General features: G+C 39.6%; 2 protein-coding genes across 2 annotated transcripts in view; both read left to right on the top strand.

The window, feature by feature from the left end:
* Positions 1-10,645, top strand: part of vsnl1a (visinin-like 1a) — a 38,366-nt gene extending 27,721 nt beyond the window's left edge. Inside the window, exons 3-4 of the mRNA XM_017720188.2 lie at positions 3,960-4,175; positions 6,825-10,645. Coding sequence (XP_017575677.1) covers positions 3,960-4,175; positions 6,825-7,022 — 414 coding nt within the window. The 3' untranslated portion in view covers positions 7,023-10,645. The remainder of the gene's footprint in view (positions 1-3,959; positions 4,176-6,824) is intronic.
* A 4,159-nt stretch (positions 10,646-14,804) lies between these two features.
* Positions 14,805-19,559, top strand: sf3b6 (splicing factor 3b, subunit 6). The gene is made up of 4 exons (XM_017720189.2): positions 14,805-14,966; positions 17,551-17,669; positions 18,907-19,045; positions 19,186-19,559. Exons 1-4 carry the CDS (start codon positions 14,937-14,939, stop codon positions 19,273-19,275), a joined length of 378 nt encoding a protein of 125 aa, XP_017575678.1. The 5' UTR covers positions 14,805-14,936; the 3' UTR covers positions 19,276-19,559.
* The last annotated feature ends 372 nt before the right edge of the window (positions 19,560-19,931 follow it).

Below are 19,931 nucleotides of genomic sequence, written 5' to 3'. Positions count from 1 at the left end.
TCACTTGTAATTTATACCAGAACAATGCAGTAAACTTTGAATGGGTTAAGTGAGCATGAAGTTTATTATGTAATTTTACAAGTGCTCAGTAACAACATCAATGCCATAGTCAAAGTCACCCTTTGCAATGAAATTTCAGAGATTATCCAACGATGGAACGCTCTGAGCTGCTGGAGGTTCACTGCCCACTAAAATCACCCTGTATTATTCACAGACAGACTGATAAACAGATGTTTAGGTGTTTAGATCACAGACTTTTCTTTACCCCACTATTGTAAGTGACTGTAGAGGGTTATTACAATATTGCAAAGTGTTAACTAAAAAATGTAAATGTTAACAATAAGTGTCATGTCTGATTTAGCTGTGTCATTGCAATGTAAAATTAATCAATTGATCCAAACCTTGTCTTACCTGTCTTTTGTTATTGGTATTGGCTACAACAAGGTGTTAATTATCTGAATTGTTATTGGCCCAGAAATTCTGTGTTGGCGCATCCCCTTCAATTTGAAGCCTACATGCACACACACACACATACACACACAGACACACACACACAGAAAAACATTCTCCCCACCATCCTCCCCCACTGAACTCTCTCTTTATTCAGGGACACAGTTTTATAAGAAGAACATAGCTATTTCACATGGCATCTGCTTCTAAGTGTTCACAGCTTCTAATTAGATGATTACAGGATTCTCTAATTACACCCTGGTGAATCAACATATTCATTAAAACTCGCAACAGACTCTAACTTCTGTTTTCTTGCTTTCCGATCTGGGATCAGGGTTTGTAACTAAATGCTCCATGAGCATAGCCCATATTAGGCCAAGATTCCTTATAAATACAGATGAGCTCTTTGATGATAAGATTCTCCTACTCAGATAAAATCTCAATAACAGAGATATGCCAGGGTGATTGCTTTCCCTCCTGCACTGAATTGGATCATTTTGTGCACAAATCCAGGAAAGGTTTTAAATTATTGCCAAGCAAAAACACTTTCCGTCTTGTTCAGTTGCTCGTTGGGTCGGAAATTGGTGTTTTCTCAGGCATGCTGAGGGGAGATGCATAAGCAGTTTGTGCCCACAGTAGCTGCTCATTAGCCGAGATACACCGTGATATTGGAATAATATTGGTGTCCACACGTATTTGTTTAAAAATATATAAGCATCAGACAGGTGTTTATATTTTACCCGTATTTTAAACAGGTATTTTCTTAAACTGAAGAACAGAATGTTTAGGTGATGCTGGGCTACTCCTGCATTTTAGTTATTTTGCAGCAATTGTAAATCGGATATTGCCCCACAGTTCGCATATTGATGCATCCCTAATCTGACTTCATGATGATTTGATTTGACTGCGATTCTAGGAAACAATTCAGTGTAATTCATGAAATCTCACCAACTTCTGTTTAATTATTTAGGTATAATTCAGAGCTATTTTTAAAATACACTGAATACACAAATGTGACTAGAAGAACTGTTTATACAGAGGTGGAATATAGACAGTATACACAATACGCTAAGCTTTACCTGCTCACCACCCTTATTTTCAAGAAGTGGCATCTTGCAATAAAACTGTAAAAACTAAAATTGATTTAGTGCATTTTTACATTTTCTCAATGATAATACACTGGCCTCTGCACGTTTAACGGCGCCACATACATATTACAACACATGGTAACTATGAAGGATCTACCACCCAGCCTGAAAAAACATCTAGGGGAAGCACTGAAATTTGGAATCGATGAAGTCATTATCCCCCATCAAGAGGAGTGATGTGCTGTGCTGCTTGTGCTGCTGCACTCAGAGCCTTTTTGCAGCTCAGGTCCGCAATGCAGCCCACTCCCGCAGCGCAGCGAGGCCACCAACTGCACTGGGAGCTGATGGCATAATGATGGCACACACATCACACACAGTATCCTGTATGAAACAATATCACACTTTAACCACTCTGGATCACACAGGAAAGACTGGATATTTTCCTTTGCTATAGAGTCAGTCAGCACTAATAATTGTACATTAGTATGCAAAAGATTCAACTCCCCTGGTCAGATTACATGTTTTGTTGATTTTCTGAGTGAAAATAAGTTCTAGGCAGCCCTACAAAGAACACACTTCTGCACATTTTATTGTACAATTACTGTTAGTTTGCTGAATTTAACAGACTTGAAAAAAATAAAACATTAAATGTGGCCTGTGCAAAAGTTATGGTACATTTTATTTGCATGTGTTATGTTATGGTAATATGTTAAACTGAAAATAAATGTATAGAGAATGTATAAAATAGTGTATTCATGTGTATAATGTATTTTTTAAATAATTCTATGTGATGATACTACACCACAATACACATGACAACACTGGTAGCTGTGAAGGGTCTACCTCCTGGCCTATAAAGTAATCTAATGGGGGAAAAAAACATAAAATGTGGCATATAATATACATATAATTTGTAAATGAAAAATAATCAATAAAAAATATAGCTATTATATTTGTGGCATATTATACAAACTATGGCACGTTTTACAGTGTATATGTTGTTATAGTAATGTTATAAAATTTGCAGAAAATGCCATATTTAAGTGTGTTTCATGTAGAGGATGTGTTAACTTATTTTCATATTGAAAATCAACAAAACATAAAAAAAACATACACATGAATCAGGGTCCTCAAACTTTTGCATACGACTGTTCATTTGAAACTGAAGCACTATACGTTAATGAGCCTTTCTCTCAGTTCCAGGGTCGACATCCAGTTTGGGAAGTTCTGTGTAAAATAATTTTCTACGTTTTTGAGTTTTCATTCATTTCCATCTGATGATGAGCTCTGAAGGAAATGGTTAATCGCAGTTATAAGGAGCGAGGAGCCGAAATTCAAAATAAATCAAAACAGGTATGCGTGCAGTGCTCATTTCAACCCCGACGGACATCTACTTTACACCGAAGGGAAAAATGTCGTTTAAGTTGGAGTCAACAAGCAAGAGAGTCTGTGTATATTAAAATATTCCTCTAAGATTTCAAAAACAGCCACTACAGTCCACTCCCATTTTAATTTCTACACTTTGTCATTTAGCTTTGTACTACATTTGAACAGTCATGTGTGTTGAGTTTTCTCCCCGTGTCTGTGTGGGTTTTTTGTTATGGACTGAAATCATAGCTCGTGTACGAGACCCTCGAGACTGGCATCAAAGAACTTCTGTGACCCAGGTGATAGTAGGTGGTTACTGGAAAGATGTGTGGCTCTATGTGACACATACAGTATAAACCTAACAGTGAATTAGCTTATAAAACAGTAAATCTAATATAAATAAATTAAAATGGGTTCATGAACTGCAGTGTTTAACAACGAACTGGTTAAACTCCTTCAAACTTTTACGTTTTTGGACCACTAGTCTGTGTGGTTCCTCGCTTTTCTCGATAGGGACAACTACCTAACATTACTCATCCTGTCTGTGACATCAAGTAAAGATAGGCGTTTTTCACGCGCGGAGGAGGGGTCAATTTCCAGGGGAGGTTATGTGTAAACTTATTTATGGTGTCCGTGCTGCTCCGCTACGAACATGGCTGTATTATTCATCATCATCTTTGGCTGAACTCCCGTGCTTTAGGCAGGACAATCTGGTCAGAATTGTGGAACAGCTATCGAGCACCAAACGTGCAAAACTCGATAAGGGATATAAATTCTTTATTGAGCAGTTTATTTTTGATTATGAAGGTAAATCGTTAGCTGGTTTCCAGTGTTGTAGCTAGCTAGTTAGCTAGCTAAGAAATAAGTTTACACATAATCTCCCCCGGAACTTGACCCCTCCTCCGTGTGTGAAAAATGCCTGTTCCTACAGTTGCTGTGTGATCAAATCACACTTACTACAGATCCAACATGCTGGAGTTTGAAACAGAAGCAATAAAAAGTGTCAGTGTCCAGTCACCACTGGAGCTCACCATACCCTCTTCTCTCCTCCAGTTTTTCCCCTATGGAGATGCATCAAAGTTTGCCCAGCATGCCTTCCGGACCTTCGACAAGAACGGAGATGGAACTATCGACTTCAGGGAGTTCATCTGCGCCCTGTCCATCACATCGCGAGGCAGCTTCGAACAGAAACTCAACTGGGCCTTTAACATGTATGATCTGGATGGAGATGGCAAGATCACACGAGTGGAAATGCTGGAGATCATTGAAGTACGTACAGACACCTCCATGAATAGCCTAACAGTAATGGAACACTGCAATGCTGTGCCTGAGCCATTTGAACATTGAAATCTTCAGTTCTGCTCTTTGGTTGTAAATAGGACTGATTAGCATTCTCCACAACACACATGAACATGATGCTGTAGTAGTTCAGAAAACAGATTAATGAGCATTATTAGAAGCATGTGCAGTGTTCATGTGTGATCTTATGTAGATTAAAATTAATTTTAATTTTAAATTAAATTTAAATTAAATTGGCTGTCACTAAACATAGAAAAGGTAGATAGAAATGAACTTTAATTTGTTATTTATTATTTAGTATAATAAGTATTTGTATGTATAATAAGTATTAATGAGTATTTAGTCCTCTTTCTTACCAGCTGCCATGGAATGCTTAGCACAATGACCACCCAAGTGGTCTGTAGTTTTGTAAAGCTAATAGGCTACTTTATCATTTTTAGGTGTTCCGGTTGATATGATCTGTGATTTTTGATGCTTCAGGTTCCACAAAACCTTTGTCGCCAATGTTAGGTACAGAGAAGACAGGCTTTCTCCATCAATAGGCCTTTTACCTCAAATGCTATCCTCCCACTTATTCATTTATTATTAGAAAACTAATGATTCCATCAACTTGAACGCATTGGAGAAAATCTTAATCAATACATTTGTCAAAAGGTTTTAAAAAGTTTTGCCTTTATAGACATAAATCTATAAAAATTATAAAATATTAGATGAGCTCCTTTTAGATTTGATCTTCTGCCACTGCATGCCACGAACATATGGTTTAGCAGTAATAGGTCGTTTTCACATAAAATCAGAAGTGTGTAAAAACTGGGTAAAACAAATTTCGCTATTGCTTTACAGATAGTTAGTAACCTCAGAAATATAGGCATTCATATCACTTCAGCTCACCACAGAAAAGTGTGTCTCTTTGTCGTCTTTGTCATAGTTTCCAAGAAATTTGAGGATATGTCCAGTATTGTTGGAGACCCAAACATACAACAATGCGTTAGTCCAAACTAAATAAAAGGCACAAATTCTTTGTGAAAAAAATCCTTCAGAGCTATCAGGGTACAGTAACATTATCAAACAAAAAAGCAAAAAATCGAAGGAAAGGTAAAAATAATTCTAACTAAAATGCTAGATTAGCCTTTGCTCAAGTTTACATTACCTGGACATGTGGAAGCAGCTTTCTAACAGTAAAGTAACTGGCAAAAAGCTAAACATGCACACAATCCAGCTGGGGGGTGCGTGTTGGGTCGTCATAGTCTGTGGCATCATTGTAGACGTTTCTACATCTACTTCTCACCCGAGCACTCACTCTCTCAGCTTCTGATGTTTTTTGAGGGAGAAAATGAAAATTTTACCCCTAAAAGCGGCTGGAGCACCAACTTTAAATGATGAACCTCGTTCAGTCTAACATTGCGCAGTGGCAGTGAACTGCAGACACAGAGGTTCTTATCCTCTGTATGACAGTTTTTTTTCCTTTATTTACTTTACAAACACGTTTTTTCCTCTGCTCATGGTCAGCTGACAAACTGCTAAAACTGAGATAAGGCTGTTTTTGCTTCAGGCTCAAAATTTTGAGGAAGCTACACATGTTCTACTCATCATTGTCATTGTCGTGGCTTTAGCAGACGCAGTGTTACCCTGTAGCGACTGCTTCCAGAAGAAAAACTGCAGAAATGTGAAAAGAGCCTATTCACATACCAATAGGGGACAGCTGCAATGAATAAAAGCTTGTAGCTATCAAGTCATCATACCTGCCCCAAACCTGAGCTGTTAAGCATTCTCCAATAGACTTGTGTGGTTTCTGATGCTGTATAACATACTGTTATTAATCATCAAAATCTAGGCTTCAAATTGCTGTTTTTAGCTATGCTATAGATACTTTGTCCATTATGAAAGAAAGCAGTATGTCATACAGTGTCATTTACATTTTACAGCATTTGGCAGACGCTCTTATCCAGAGCGACTTACAATTTGATCATTTTATACAGGTGGTGTTAGGAGTCTTGCCCTAGGACTCTTATCGGTATAGTGTAGGGTGCTTACCCAGGTGGGGATTGAACCCCAATCTACAGTGTAGAAGGCAGAGGTGTTAACCACTACACTAACCAACCACCATGGCAGACATATCATCATACTTATCCCCTTAAGGTATGGATTTGATGGGGTATATCACTGTTGTTGGAAGAAAACAAATCTCCAAAATGGTAACTTTACAGGAAAAGAAAAAACCTACTTTACTTTTAATGTAAGTCAACGGGAACCAGACTTATTTCCAAGTTATTTTGTGCCGTTGCTTTTAGCCCATTTACACAATGTAAAGAGCAACAGGTATTTTCAAATTATGTCAAAAACTGTAAAGTGACAAAAATGGAGATACAGGGTTTTCTTCTGACAGCAGCGATATGCTTCCATTACCTGTTAGCATCATCAGCCTGGTGCCAAAAGCACAAAAGGACAGCGGCAAACGTTAGACCTCAAACATGGCAGGAAAATCGAGTAAATTTAATTTTGGCCAAACGGCAAGTTTGAGAGCGGAACATGAAAATGAGTTGCACATGTGTGGAGATCTGTAAATTGCCCATAATCATAATCATCATAAGGCTTACTCTCATCTCTCTTGCTCGACAGGCGATTTACAAGATGGTGGGCACCGTGATCATGATGAAGATGAACGAGGACGGTCTGACGCCCGAGCAGCGGGTTGACAAAATCTTCAGCAAGATGGATAAGAACAACGACGACCAGATCACATTGGAGGAGTTCAAAGAGGCAGCAAAGAGTGACCCGTCCATTGTATTACTGCTGCAGTGCGACCTGCAGAAATGAGGCCGGCGTCTGGGGGAGCGCCACAGGACTGCACAGAAGATTAATGTTCCATTCAGTTTGCAGCTATTTCCACTGATAAAAAAATTTGCTTGGACTACCTTTCAATGGATCCGCTTCCTGTGTTTGAAACACTCGTGTGCATGAGAATGTTCTTTGCTAACAAGTTTTACACATGCACGCACACAAACACACACACTACAATCTCATACACACATACAGAACATGCCACGCACAAATAGAGTTCTACAAATACAAATATATTCATATAAATATATAAATATATAAGTTGTTAAACTGCCAAAATGTGAACAGTGTGCAAAAGTACTTTCCATACGGTCTCATTCCACTGAAGCTTGCGCATCGTTGATGTGCTCTATTGAATTAAGCTACTATTTATTGTTCGACTTTACTGATGCTAGCTGTGTGTATCATAATACTGTGTAACGTCAGCCAAATCAGTTCCTACGGTAATGGTAACTGTTTCAGATTAATCATTTATACGTTGTTCGAGTGGACTGAGAGCATATACTTTTCCATCTTACTTTCACATTCAAACATGCTTGTACTGTTGGTGAACATGAAAAAAAAGTAGTTTATTTGCATGCCACTAGGTCTGCCTTAAAGAAAACTCTCATACTAAAGAAATAGAGAAGACAAAGCCTTATTGAAAAAAGAGCGAACCTTTTGGTCTGTATAACTGAAACAATAGTAAAACCTGTTTCCCTAGGATATGCAAATCCTGTGATGATGTGAGGGAGATGTTTTATTGCGATCAATTCATCCATTTTCAATTTGGTTTCTGGAACCCATGGGATAATGGTTTCCAGTGGCTTCCTCATGTGGTTTATAGCCATCTGCCTGGTATTGTGTGCACAGAGTGAATCAGGAGAACTGAATGTGGCTGATAACGCAATGAGGAAAAAACAAGAAAGCTGAAATGTATGTCTGTATGTTCATTCCCAACAGGAGTACCACTGTTTTACAGCTCATGCAAAATATTCCCTGATTAGTTTCAACTGCAAGCTACTTGTGCAGTATGGCTCCGCTTCATTTCTCCATGCTGTTCCTGCAAGAAGTAGGGCACGCATATGAACTGCCGGTTGGTTTTGAACAAACTGTTGCTTGGAAGAGGTTTTTAAACATCCTCGTTCAGTTGGAAATGACAGGAAATATCACAGTTCCTTCACTGGAATCGCAGTTTCCCCAAAGCTGCTATGTGTTGTCTGTCTGCAAGTGTTATTTAAAGGTGCAGTGTGTAGGATTGAGGGACATCTATCAGCAGAAATGGAATATAATATTCAAAACCAGGTTTTCATTAGTGTATAATCACCTCTAACTATGTTAAACGCCTTCCGGTCGCACTGTAAACAATGGCTGGCGCTGTCTGAAATCATTGCTGCGTTCCTAATACACCAATAATTGGACTAAACAGCCAAACTGACTCCTCTCCACTGCAGCTACTGTGATTAGTAACAGTAGAAATACGATGCTGTGTCTTTGAGCTGGTTATGGTGTTCGGGGCCAATGTTTGCGAGGCCTGAGATGGAAAAACTAAACCTGTTGGCCTTTTTCTCCAACATGAAGTGCCGTGAGTGCAGATCTGTGTAGGGACGTGTACAGAGCCCCACTGGTGACATCCTGTATAAATTAAAATAATGTGAGGCCACGACTTAGTAAGGCATGGAAATGAGATGACTAAGTCGTGGCCATGACTTAGTAAAGCGTGGGAACGCTATTTTTATTTACGCAGGATGTCACCAGGAGGGCTCCGTAGGTTTGTGATGCGGTGTTGAACATTGTAATCAAAGCCCGTCTCAGGCCAAGTTCCTAACGGTACATTCTGCCATCTGAGCGCAGCTGTTCTGACAGAGATGCGCTTTCAGACGTGGGATTCGTGGCTCGGTTGTCTGCCGCGGTGTACTCTGTTTACCGGACTGCCCCGGCTGTCACCGGTGAACAGTCCACAGCGGCAGGTGCACAGATTCATACACAGTTCATATGTTTTAAGCACGACTGACTGGCCTGTCTGCTCATGTTAGAGGAACTATCAGACAAGTAAACTGCTCTCCTGCTCAGTGCGCGAGGTTAAGGACGATTTTTGAGGGACGCTGAAAACCGGTGACCGATTACCGGTCTGTTAAACGGTGCAGCCGGAAGTCCAATAACGCTACTAATTACGACCGGATGTGATGATATAGGCGCTGTTAAAAAGGTCCATTGTTGGCTTGAGCACACGCCGCTGTGATGCAGTCGACCTTCAAATGCAGTCAGAGAACTTGTAGAGGAGAATTTCCACTCCGCAATGTCGTCCGGGTTTCTTAAACGGTGTTTGAGCTTTTAAACTCGAGCTATAGGAGTTTAAAACGGTGCCTCATGCACGTCCATGACGTCAGTGAGTGTGAACAGCCAATGAGCTGCTACACTCGCCAATCAATCATCACTCTAGCAGTAAAGCCCGCCTCCTGGTGCACAAAACCTGTCTGCTGTAGAAAAAGGGAAATATATAGGTAATATTTATTTCTTTCTTTGTTTAGTGAAACTCATCCTTCTGCTTTCTAAAATTAAAGAAAGGATCTGGGAAAGTGATTAGAAACTATTTTAACTTTGCATTTTTAGCCGTTGAGCTCCATTTACTTCCATTCATTGAGGACTCGCTCGCGGGCGCCCTCTGCTGTTTAACAGTCCTGTTTTTGAAATAACAAGGGAAATAGGAAGTGGCCAGGCTCCTCATAGACCGGCTCTGATGCAGCCTCCGAAGGGGACATAGCTATAGAGAGCGGGTCCTCTTCCAGCTGAGGCCGCTGTGTTGCGCTGCCATGTTTCTGCACAGTAGCCCAGAACAGACAAACCAAACACCCAACTCTAGAGAGCACCTTTCTCGTTTTTACGTTGAAGCAACAGTTTGAATTTGGTGGCGCTATAGCACTGCTCATAAGGCCTTCTGTGTTGTGAGAAGTTTGAGAGCCCACACCGTGACAAACGGAGGATCATGCTTGTTGTTTAGCACAAGAAAAGGCAAAAAAAAGGGTGAATCCTCGTCAACCAAGATGGCAAAACATGAAGCAAAATGAATTTTTTTCAGCTGACAGCGGAAAACCTGGAAATGGAGGGGTGAAGGAGGGTTGAGTTGGTTGCAGTCTGCCACGTCACCACTAGATGCCACCAAATCTTGCACACTGTACCTTTGAGGCTGCTTCTTATTCTTAGCTGTGACACAGAATCCAATGACCAGAGTCTTTCTGAGGGGGAAATCAAGTCATTTGATGTGTCTGCAAGTAAACGTGTCTATTCAAACTTTGGAGCTTTGCCCAGCCCAATGTCATCATTGGCATGTTGTCATCATCACACATGCCCCATTCTCTGCATCAACTGCTTATTCATGTATTTATCACCTAACTGACTGATCAGAAGGTCAGGGTGAACAAATCTATGATTCCATGTCATGAATAAAAGCTTTATACACATACATTCCACACAACGTTTACCTAATGTCACCAAATTCATGCAATGCCAACTGGTTAAATTTTGAATTATTTTGTACATGTAGCATGTATTGTGCCCCTGATGCCATGGCTGCACTACTCCTTGTGTTGTGGTTTAAACTAATAAAATGATATATGGGCTTTTTTTCTCAATGTGTGAGTTCCATTAAGGAAATGCTATTAAGATTAATGAGGCAGATACTGTTAAACACAAACATATTAAAAAACAGGTTTAGTCTCAGGTTAAACATGCAGTCTGTTGTCTTTCTACCACAAGATGTCAGTAAGGAGCTTCTAAAGGCTGGATAGGAATCGTGTGACATGGGATTCATGATTCAAGTGTCTTTAGAAAGAAAATCTTCCTGAATGTGTTTTTTCCTTTAACTTCATTCTTAAGAAAAAAATGCTATTTATAATAACGTCTTATAGAGTTCTCTTATTTTTTTGCTTAACTGTTTTCTTAAGAATAACAGGTATTCTTGAAAACCTCATGTCCTTTAATGTTTTCTTAACCTTTGACAGCCTCACACTTGCGGCAGGCTGTACGAGGTCATTAGGCCAGGTCCTGTATTTATCAAACTCGGAGCTGCCTCTGCTGCTTTTGCTGTCACCCCACAATTATCATATAATCAGATTTTCATTTCTGTTGGCTGTTAATTCAACCACCACCTTTGGTTCTTGTTTGCTAAACACTTTTGATGTATTTCTTCACTTTTGCTTCTCTGAGTGTATTAATTAATGTAAATAACAGTTAATACAATTAAAAATCTACAAAAAACCATCAGAGCCCACATAAGAAAACAGTTAAGATTTTTAAGAAAACATAAAGGTGCTAATTAAGACCATTTAAGAGATAGGTGGATGGATGGATGGATGGATGGGTGGATGGATGGATGGATAGATAGATAGATAGATAGATAGATAGACAGACAGACAGACAGACAGACAGACAGACAGACAGACAGATAGATAGATAGATAGATAGATAGATAGATAGATAGACAGACTATATTGGCATAAGTATTCACTCGTCCATGCAAATCATTGAATTCAGGTGTTCCAATCACTTCCATGGCCACAGGTGTATAAAACCAAGCCCCTCGGCCTGCAGACTGCTTCTACAAACATTAGTGAAAGAATGAGTCGCTCTCAGGATCTCAGTGAACTCCAGCGTGGTACCGTGATCGGACGCCACCTGTGCAACAAGTCCAGTCGTGAAATTTCCTCACTACTAAATATTTCACAGTCAACTGTCAGCAGAGACTGCGAGTCAGGCCTTCTGGTCCAACATCAGTGTCTGACCTCACAAATGCACTTCTGGAAGAACAGTCAAAAAATCCCATAAACACACTTCTAACCCTTGTGGAAAGCCTACCCAGAAGAGTTGAAGCTGTTATAGCTGCAAAGGGTGGGCCGACATCATATTAAACCCTATGGATGATGAATGGGATGTCACTCAAGTTCATACGCGTGTGAAAGCAGATGAGCAAATACTTTTGGAAATATAGTGTAGATAGAAATAAAATGCCATAAAATAAATAATAGAATAAAATACACTAAACAGTAAATAAAACAGCACACAATAAGTGTAATGTGTGATGTATAGACAAAGTGACTGCAATGTGCAATATTAGTGTAATCAAATAAACAACATACACAAAGTGGCAGTGCAGCATCAGATATGACAGATATCAGGTATCAGATAGTGTTCTGCTGTTGTCTCGAGTCAAAGAACTGTTTTTGCCAAGACTTGTTCATAGTGGTAGTGATAGGAACCAGATGTTCAAAGCAATATACTTTTAAAGCTAATTCATGAAATTGCTACATATATGCTGCCTGGTGTATGTAGTTTTACCATAGTTTTGACCTTTTTTGTTTGTTTAGTTTAGTTTATTGGACATTAAAAGCAAGGATAACATGCCAGCTTGTTTGTCAGTGAGAAGTTGGTATGGTCTGAGGCTTATTGTGCACCTTGATATAACAAAGATATCAAACAAAAACAGACACACATCTAAATAGTAAAATAAATAAATAAGAAGCAATAAATATCAATGAGGCATTTTTCTGGCATCCACTTGTTTGTTTTGTTAGTAAAACTGGGGCTCGACAAGCAGACTATTCCATTCGGGCGCTGCTGAAGACACTCTAACAGAGCTCAGCCGTCACTGTGATCAGTCTAGCTAAACTAAGGTCCACAGTTTTCCAGGTAGTTTAAGGCAGTATTGGGAAAGGATTTTGGCCTAAAATCTGTTTTTAAAAAGCCTTTCAAGATGGATAGGTCTGTGCACAAATGCATCTTTTTATGTTTATCACAATTTTAGCATTACTGACCTTTTATAAACTCAGAAGTTATTCACTTTGGGCCAAAGAAATGCCAGATCTCGCAACGTGGCACATAGAGCAGTAATGACAAAAAGACATTCTATATCCCAGATAGAGAATCAGTTGACAACTGTAAGGAAAACCGATCTAACAATTATAAATATCTATATCTATATATCTATATCTATATATCTATCTATCTATCTATCTATCTATATCTATATATATAGTTATATGTATATGTATGTATATATATATATATATATATATATATATATATATATATATATACATATATATATATATATACATTGTTAGATCGGTTATATATGAATAAGGCAGATGGGTTAAAAACCAATGTTTTATTCTCTGAGAGTCAGTCAAGTGAGAAATATAGGTATAGAATATATAGTTTTCAGCAGTGAATTTCAGTTTTGTTTGTAGTATTGCTCAGGACAACTTGTTGCCAGGTTTTTCTAAGTAATACATCAGCTTGGGTCAGACTAAAATGTGGTTTTCCTGACAGTGGAAGACTGGTTCTCTGCCTGGCCTGACGTGGATAAGGCCTTTAATATCTGCCTACTTCTCAATCTGCTGTGCTCCCAGTTATTTTTCCCGTATTAAATCAACTTGGGCCAGACTAAAAACAGGTTTTGTTTACAGTGGGAGACGGTTTCCTTATCTGGGATATGTAGTTTCTCCAGCCGAATTTAAACAAAGCCTTCAATACCCCTCAGGAATAACAGTAGTGGTCTGGGATAATGTTTTTCGTTAACATTACAGGTCCAATGATAAACCAGAGAACTTGTAGAGGAGAATTACCGCTCTCTGCAGTGTCTTCCGGGTTTCTCAAACGCTAGAGGGCGCTCCCGAGCGAGTCCAAAATGAATGAGTTGAGATGGAGCATTTGAGCAAAATCATTGTTTATAAATGCTTAAACACTTTTAATGTAAAAGAATATAATCATTTCCTGAACACAGAACAGTATAAAACATTTTAACACTTCTGTTATATTTTTGGAGCTTTTAAACTCGAGCTATAGGAGGGTAAAACGATGCCCCATGTATGTCCATGACGTCAGTGAGAGCGACCAGCCAATGAGCTGCTCCGCTCGCCCATCAATCATCAGGCTCTAGCAGTAAAGCCCGCCTCCTGCTGCCCAAAACCCGTTTGCTGTAGAAAAAGGAAAAATATCGGTAAGATTTCTTTTTTGTTTAGTGAAACTCATCCTCCTGCTTTCTAAAATTAAAGAAAGGTTCAGGGAAAGTGATTAGAAACTATTTTACATTTGCGTTTTTAGCCGTTGAGCGCCCTTTACTCTCATTCACTGAGGACTCGCTCGCGGGCGCCCTCTGCTGATTGCAGTCCTGATTTTGATATAACGGGGGGAATAGGAAGCGGCCAGGCTCCTCATAAACCGGCCGTGGATATACTGAATCAAGGCAGCGTCCTGAAACTGATCTCTTTTTTTTCATGCAATCAGAGTACAAACAGTAATGACAATGCAGTGAACACTCATTTACTTAACACAAACCAAAGCAGTCGGTAAATTCAAGTAGCCATATAAAAAAAAACAAATAAATAAACATAAAATAATAATAATAATAACATTAGTAGTAGTAATACACTTTAAAAAGAGGGGGTGTTACTGGAGACACAGTTACTCCCTATTGTCTGTCAAACCGTTTTCATAAACTAATTTTAGTAACATTTTCGGCCATTTTTCTTTTTCATGCACTCTAAGGTACCGAAATAGTCCTTATGAAAAACGTATAAACATGGTGTTTTCATGTACTGTACTTTGTGTGTGAAAAAATTTCATAACAATAAAATAACATTTACAACCGTTTCAGAATATGAGCCTCGGGAAATCATTCCGTATATAATATCTGCCTTTGGAAATTCGCTTAAACCCTCGGTCTTTGGGTATCGCCAATAATGTGCGTCATCCCGGGTCCTCAGCGTTTGGCGGAAAAACGTCATCGCTGACGCGTCCCGAGCCCCGCAGACTGCGCAGTCTTTCCCTTCGAGAAGCGACGGCGCCGCTTCGGAGTTTCGTGTTTTCTGTTTTGAACTGTTTACGCCGTTGTGTTTATAAGGAGCTTCAGCCATGGCGATGCAAGCAGCCAAACGCGCGAACGTGAGTCCTGCCTGGTGTCCGGTGTCGCGGTGTGTTTGTAAGGCCTCTTTCCAGCGAGCTAGCAGCGGAGCTAACTAGCGGTTAGCCTCCGTGAGCTAAAGCTAGCTGTTCCAGCTCGGCCCGTGTCCGAGCAGCAGCGTTTAAACTGCACGGCCTGGTGTTTCGCTGCACATCGGCGGTTTATTAAGTCCTCCGTGAGCTCAATCGGGCCTGTTTAGAACAAGGAGGACGTGTAACTGTTAGTGAAGGTCCACAGGACTGGAGTCGGAAACGGCGCATGGAAATGTGTAGGTTAGCTGCGGTGGCTAACTGGGACTTCAGGAAACGCAAATGAAACACAGTTCTCTGTTTCTCACACAAATATAGACTTAAACTGAAATGTTCAGGTCATTTATTAGATTCCGCTGTCGTATAGAGAGGCTGAGCGCTTACTGGTCACCAGTGTTACGTAGAATTGGTAAACAGGCCTCAGTAATAGCGACAGTAGGTTAGTGGTGTTTTCCGGCGAGTTTCCTCCACGGTTACCTGTGAAGTTCGTCGTATCAGGTCAGAACAGAAAGGCTGAAAGGGGAATATCACCGATTTTTAGATGGATAACCTACGATGTATATGAAATAAGTAATGCAGAGTGGTTTGATGCGAAAACGCTTCGTTCTTGAGAAACCCGAGTCCGAATTGTTTACAGTGGCGGTGATATAAGTACTTAAGTATAAATACTTAACTCCCCTTTTGCCCTGTTCTTAAATGGTCAGGACCACTACAGAGCAGCTATTTTTTGGGTGGTGGATCATTCTCAGCACTGCAGTAACGCTTACGTGGTGGTGGTGTGTTAATGTGTGTAGTGCTGGTACGAGTGGATCAGACACAGCAGTGCTGCTGGAGTTTTTAAACACTGCGTCCACTCACTGTCCACTCTATTAGACACTCCTACCTTGTCAGTCCATTTTGTAGATGTAAAGTCAGAGACGATAGCTCATCTGCTGCTGCACAGTTTGTGTTGGTCATCCTCTAGGCCTTCATCAGTGGTCACAGGACGCTGTTGGCTGGATATTTTTGGTTGGTGGACTATTCTCAGTCCAGCGGTGACACTGAGGTGTTTAAAAACTCCAGCAGCCCTGCTGAGTCTGATCCACTTGTGTTAGTGTTACTGCAGTGTTGAAAATGATCCACCACCCAAATAGTACCTGCTCTGTGAGGGTCTATGGGAGTCCTGACCACTGAAGAACAGGGTAAAAGGTGGCTAACAAAGTATCAGAGAAACAGATGGACTACAGTCTGTAACTGTAGATCTACAAAGTGGACCTATATAGTAAGTGGATCTGGGCTCTGTATTTGTTAGTAGGGTCATAGTAAAGAGAGAAAACGAGAAATCTGATCCCAAGTCAGTACTCTTAGCTGTGTACTTATCACCACAAATCTGAGTCAGTAAGGCTGTGTTCACGAAGCAGGTAAATGAGAGCCAAAACTTCCTCACCAAATCTGATTTTTTTGTTTGGTTGTTTATGTCTTTTAAATGTGATCTGTATGCGGCATCAGTCTGACCTGCATGTGTAAAAGAACAGAGTGTTGCATTGCTTCATGTTGCTCGGAGAGGTAAACAATCATGATTTCCAACGAACCCCAGTCATGCCCAGAGCTTTCAGTTTCATCTTCGCCAGCATCACAGGAGCCACCATGAAGCTTCATGACTGACAGCTGAGCTTATCACCCAGAATGTGTTTGAGCTGTCCGTAAAAAGGGCACGATCACTTTGGTTTGTGTCCTTGGATTCTTTAAATTTTGCTTTCAGACTTTTTCTTGATGCTGCAGCTTACCTCTCCTACAGCTGCATATGGTAATTTCTTTTGAAATGTCTTCGAACATGGAGGTTTTGGATGAGTCTCCTAATTTTTTGGTCTCAGCAGCGTGAAACGATGACGAATGTCTAGTTTGACTGATGTAAAAGTCACATGAATTCTGATCTGGCTGTTCAGACTGAGTCGCATTGCCACAGATCGGATACACATTGGGTTTCAGTATGAACATATGAACGTGTCTCAAATCGGAATTGAAAATTCAGTGCGTTTTTTGCTGTTCACACTGCTACATAAACTCATCTGTGTCACACAAGAATTTGGGCCACTTCTACCTGCTGTGTGAACGTAGCTTAAGTTTATCTACAGTGAACCGTTTCAGATCAAACCATTAGGAATGACTTTTACATCTCAACAACCAAATTATGCAGAAATTTTGAAACATGGGTGGAATTCCCCATCAACACAATTATGACACATTTAAAAACAGAATAAGGACAGGCTTAAATTTAACAGTATCTGCGTTGTATTATGCTATATTAGTAAATGGAATGAAAATGCCATCTTGTATAGCAGCAAATGTTGCATATCTTACCTTTTGTGTGACAAAAAGTGTTTCATTCTAAAATGAAAATCAAGCTGTTGTAGTGTGACACATGTAGATCATGAAATGGGTCAATGATTATGGTCAATATGGGATTGCTAAATCACCAAAAGAAACAAATTAATTCTGTATTTCATATTTGGTTGACCAATATTAACTTTTTTCCCCCTATATTTTTCCCCCCCAGATTCGCTTGCCTCCTGAGGTGAACAGGATATTGTACATTCGAAACCTTCCATACAAGATCACAGCAGAAGAAATGTATGATATCTTTGGGAAATATGGTCCTATTCGTCAAATCAGAGTGTAAGTTCCAGTTCATGCTTTGAAATTTCTTTAATTAAAGTCATCATGAAGTCAAAAGTGACCTTGTTAGATCATGTCATTAGTCGTACGAAGCATTATCCATCATAATGTACCATTTTTATGATGGATTTTTATAGTTCCCATGGATAACTGACTAGTTTCTCAAGCAGAATTACAGTAAAGAATCATTTTGATTTGCGTGGAGCTGCTTTCTTAATATATTCATTAATATATAAATGCACAGAAAGAGTAAAAAGATAAATGATGGCCCACATGGCAGAGCTGAGCTGCTAATTTTCTGCATTCTTTTTTTTTTTTTTTAATTAAAACATAAAATAAAGGAAAAGGATCAGTTTACTCAAGTAAAGAGTCATCAAGACTACCACTAATGTTCACTTACAAAGCTCCATGTGAGCATATAACGATCAAGTCTGTTCAATAGAGGGTTACCCTGTCTAAAGCAGCCATTGTTGTAGTCCGTTCTTCATAAGGAGGCGGACGACTCTCTCTAGTGTCTCAGAAGTATCTGTTTAGATGTTGTAAGAGCCAAAATAATCCATCTCTTTCCAAAGAAAGAATAGAGCCCTGAAATTCAGTGGTTTAACTTAAAATGGACAGTTTTGCTGAGATTTGGAACCTTTTGTTTAGTACTTCAAACATAATCTCCGGTCCTTAAGTGCTGGACAAGACCAGAGAACATGTATAATGGAGGCTCTACTTCCTTCACATCCCCAAAAGGAATCTACTGGCATTAGGTTGCATTTATATTATTGGTGTGGTGTCCAGTGCCACCTGTGTATTATTTTCAATTGAATAAACCTATTTCCCATTTCTTTATACATTATATTGATATTATTCAAACATGACTCCCAGTCTTTGGTAGAAATGTCAATACACTTTTTCTTATCCTTGAGCAATGGGTCACATAGCTGTTTCTGCAGTACACATATGGAAATACAGATATAACGTATATACACATACTCTAATATTCCACTTATGTCCAGCCAAAACCACTTGAACACAAATCAAGTCGTACTTATGATCTCCAAAGTTGTAACTAGGAGCTTCCAAGGAAGACTTGAAGGCAGCATTGGATCCAAGTTTGAAGTCAGCTGGCTAAGCAAGAAATCCTGCTTTGTGAGACGGACCCCCAGAGATGCTGATGTCATGTTTTGTGTATGATGCGTGTATAAGTGAAAATGTTCGTTCGTGATGACGGTGTTGTTTATCCTCTCAGTGGGAACACACCAGAAACCAGAGGAACTGCCTATGTCGTCTACGAGGACATCTTTGATGCTAAGAATGCCTGTGACCACCTTTCTGGGTTCAACGTCTGCAACAGATACCTGGTTGTTTTGTACTACAACGCAAACAGAGTAAGTTTGATTTTACCTTCAGAGTACAGACACGTTCACGATGTCCGCTGTTCAGGATGGTTCTGATCTTGAGTGGGGAAAATAGAATTATTTATTTTAACCTCATTTTCTCTCTCTCTCTTCCTCTCTCTCTCTTCCAGGCATTCCAGAAAATGGACACAAAGAAAAAAGAAGAGCAGCTGAAACTGCTCAAAGAGAAATATGGCATAAATACAGACCCTCCAAAGTAGTTATTTTCTTTTCTTTTCAAACATTTCTTTTTAAGTTTTTTTTTTTTTGTTTTTTTTTTTTTTGTTTTTTTGTCTTCCTGTTTCCTTCACCTGATTTAAGCAAGAGTAGTCAATATTTTGTACAGTTAGTAGCCTGTAATTCTTATGTATTAAATATAATGCTGGTTAAGCACGTTTTTCGTGCCGTATGCACTGTTGATATTTTGGTCAGAAGTGATGTCTGGACGATTTATTGGGCAAATGTAACCAGAGATTTTTGTAATTAAAAATGGCAACATTGTGAATTGTCAGTGTTGATTAACTTTTTCCTATTTCTTCTGTTGTAGCATCTTAAATATAGAATATACACATCTAGGCTTGAACTCTGCACTCCTGTTCATGTATTTTCACAACTGTGTATCAGCACAGCGTACAGAGAATCTGCCCCATTTGACAGACAATGGCTGTTTACATGCAAAGATTTTGCCAATCGGATTACAGACTGAGGTGTTTATTCTCACTCTGTTCGACAATCTGATGAAAATCGTCGTTTACCTGCTCACTACAAGTAATCCGATGCAGAATGACGCGCATGCGTGGAGCAGCGCTGAGAGTGAACGTTACCATGACAGCGAGCATCACGTGAGGTCCAGTCGGCGCGCTTGAGGTTTTAATTG

The sequence above is a fragment of the Pygocentrus nattereri genome, chromosome 4 (genome assembly GCF_015220715.1).
Source record: "Pygocentrus nattereri isolate fPygNat1 chromosome 4, fPygNat1.pri, whole genome shotgun sequence".
Lineage (NCBI taxonomy): Eukaryota > Metazoa > Chordata > Actinopteri > Characiformes > Serrasalmidae > Pygocentrus > Pygocentrus nattereri.
This window is presented reverse-complemented; position numbering and strand designations above follow the sequence as displayed.

Bases quoted from the DNA above. Each gene is read 5' to 3' on its own strand.
- sf3b6 (XM_017720189.2), top strand. From the start codon at position 14,937: ATGGCGATGCAAGCAGCCAAACGCGCGAAC. The intron at 17,670-18,906 runs GTAAGTTCCAGT...TTATCCTCTCAG, and splicing joins CCTATTCGTCAAATCAGAGT to TGGGAACACACCAGAAACCA. The intron at 19,046-19,185 runs GTAAGTTTGATT...TCTCTCTTCCAG, and splicing joins TGTACTACAACGCAAACAGA to GCATTCCAGAAAATGGACAC.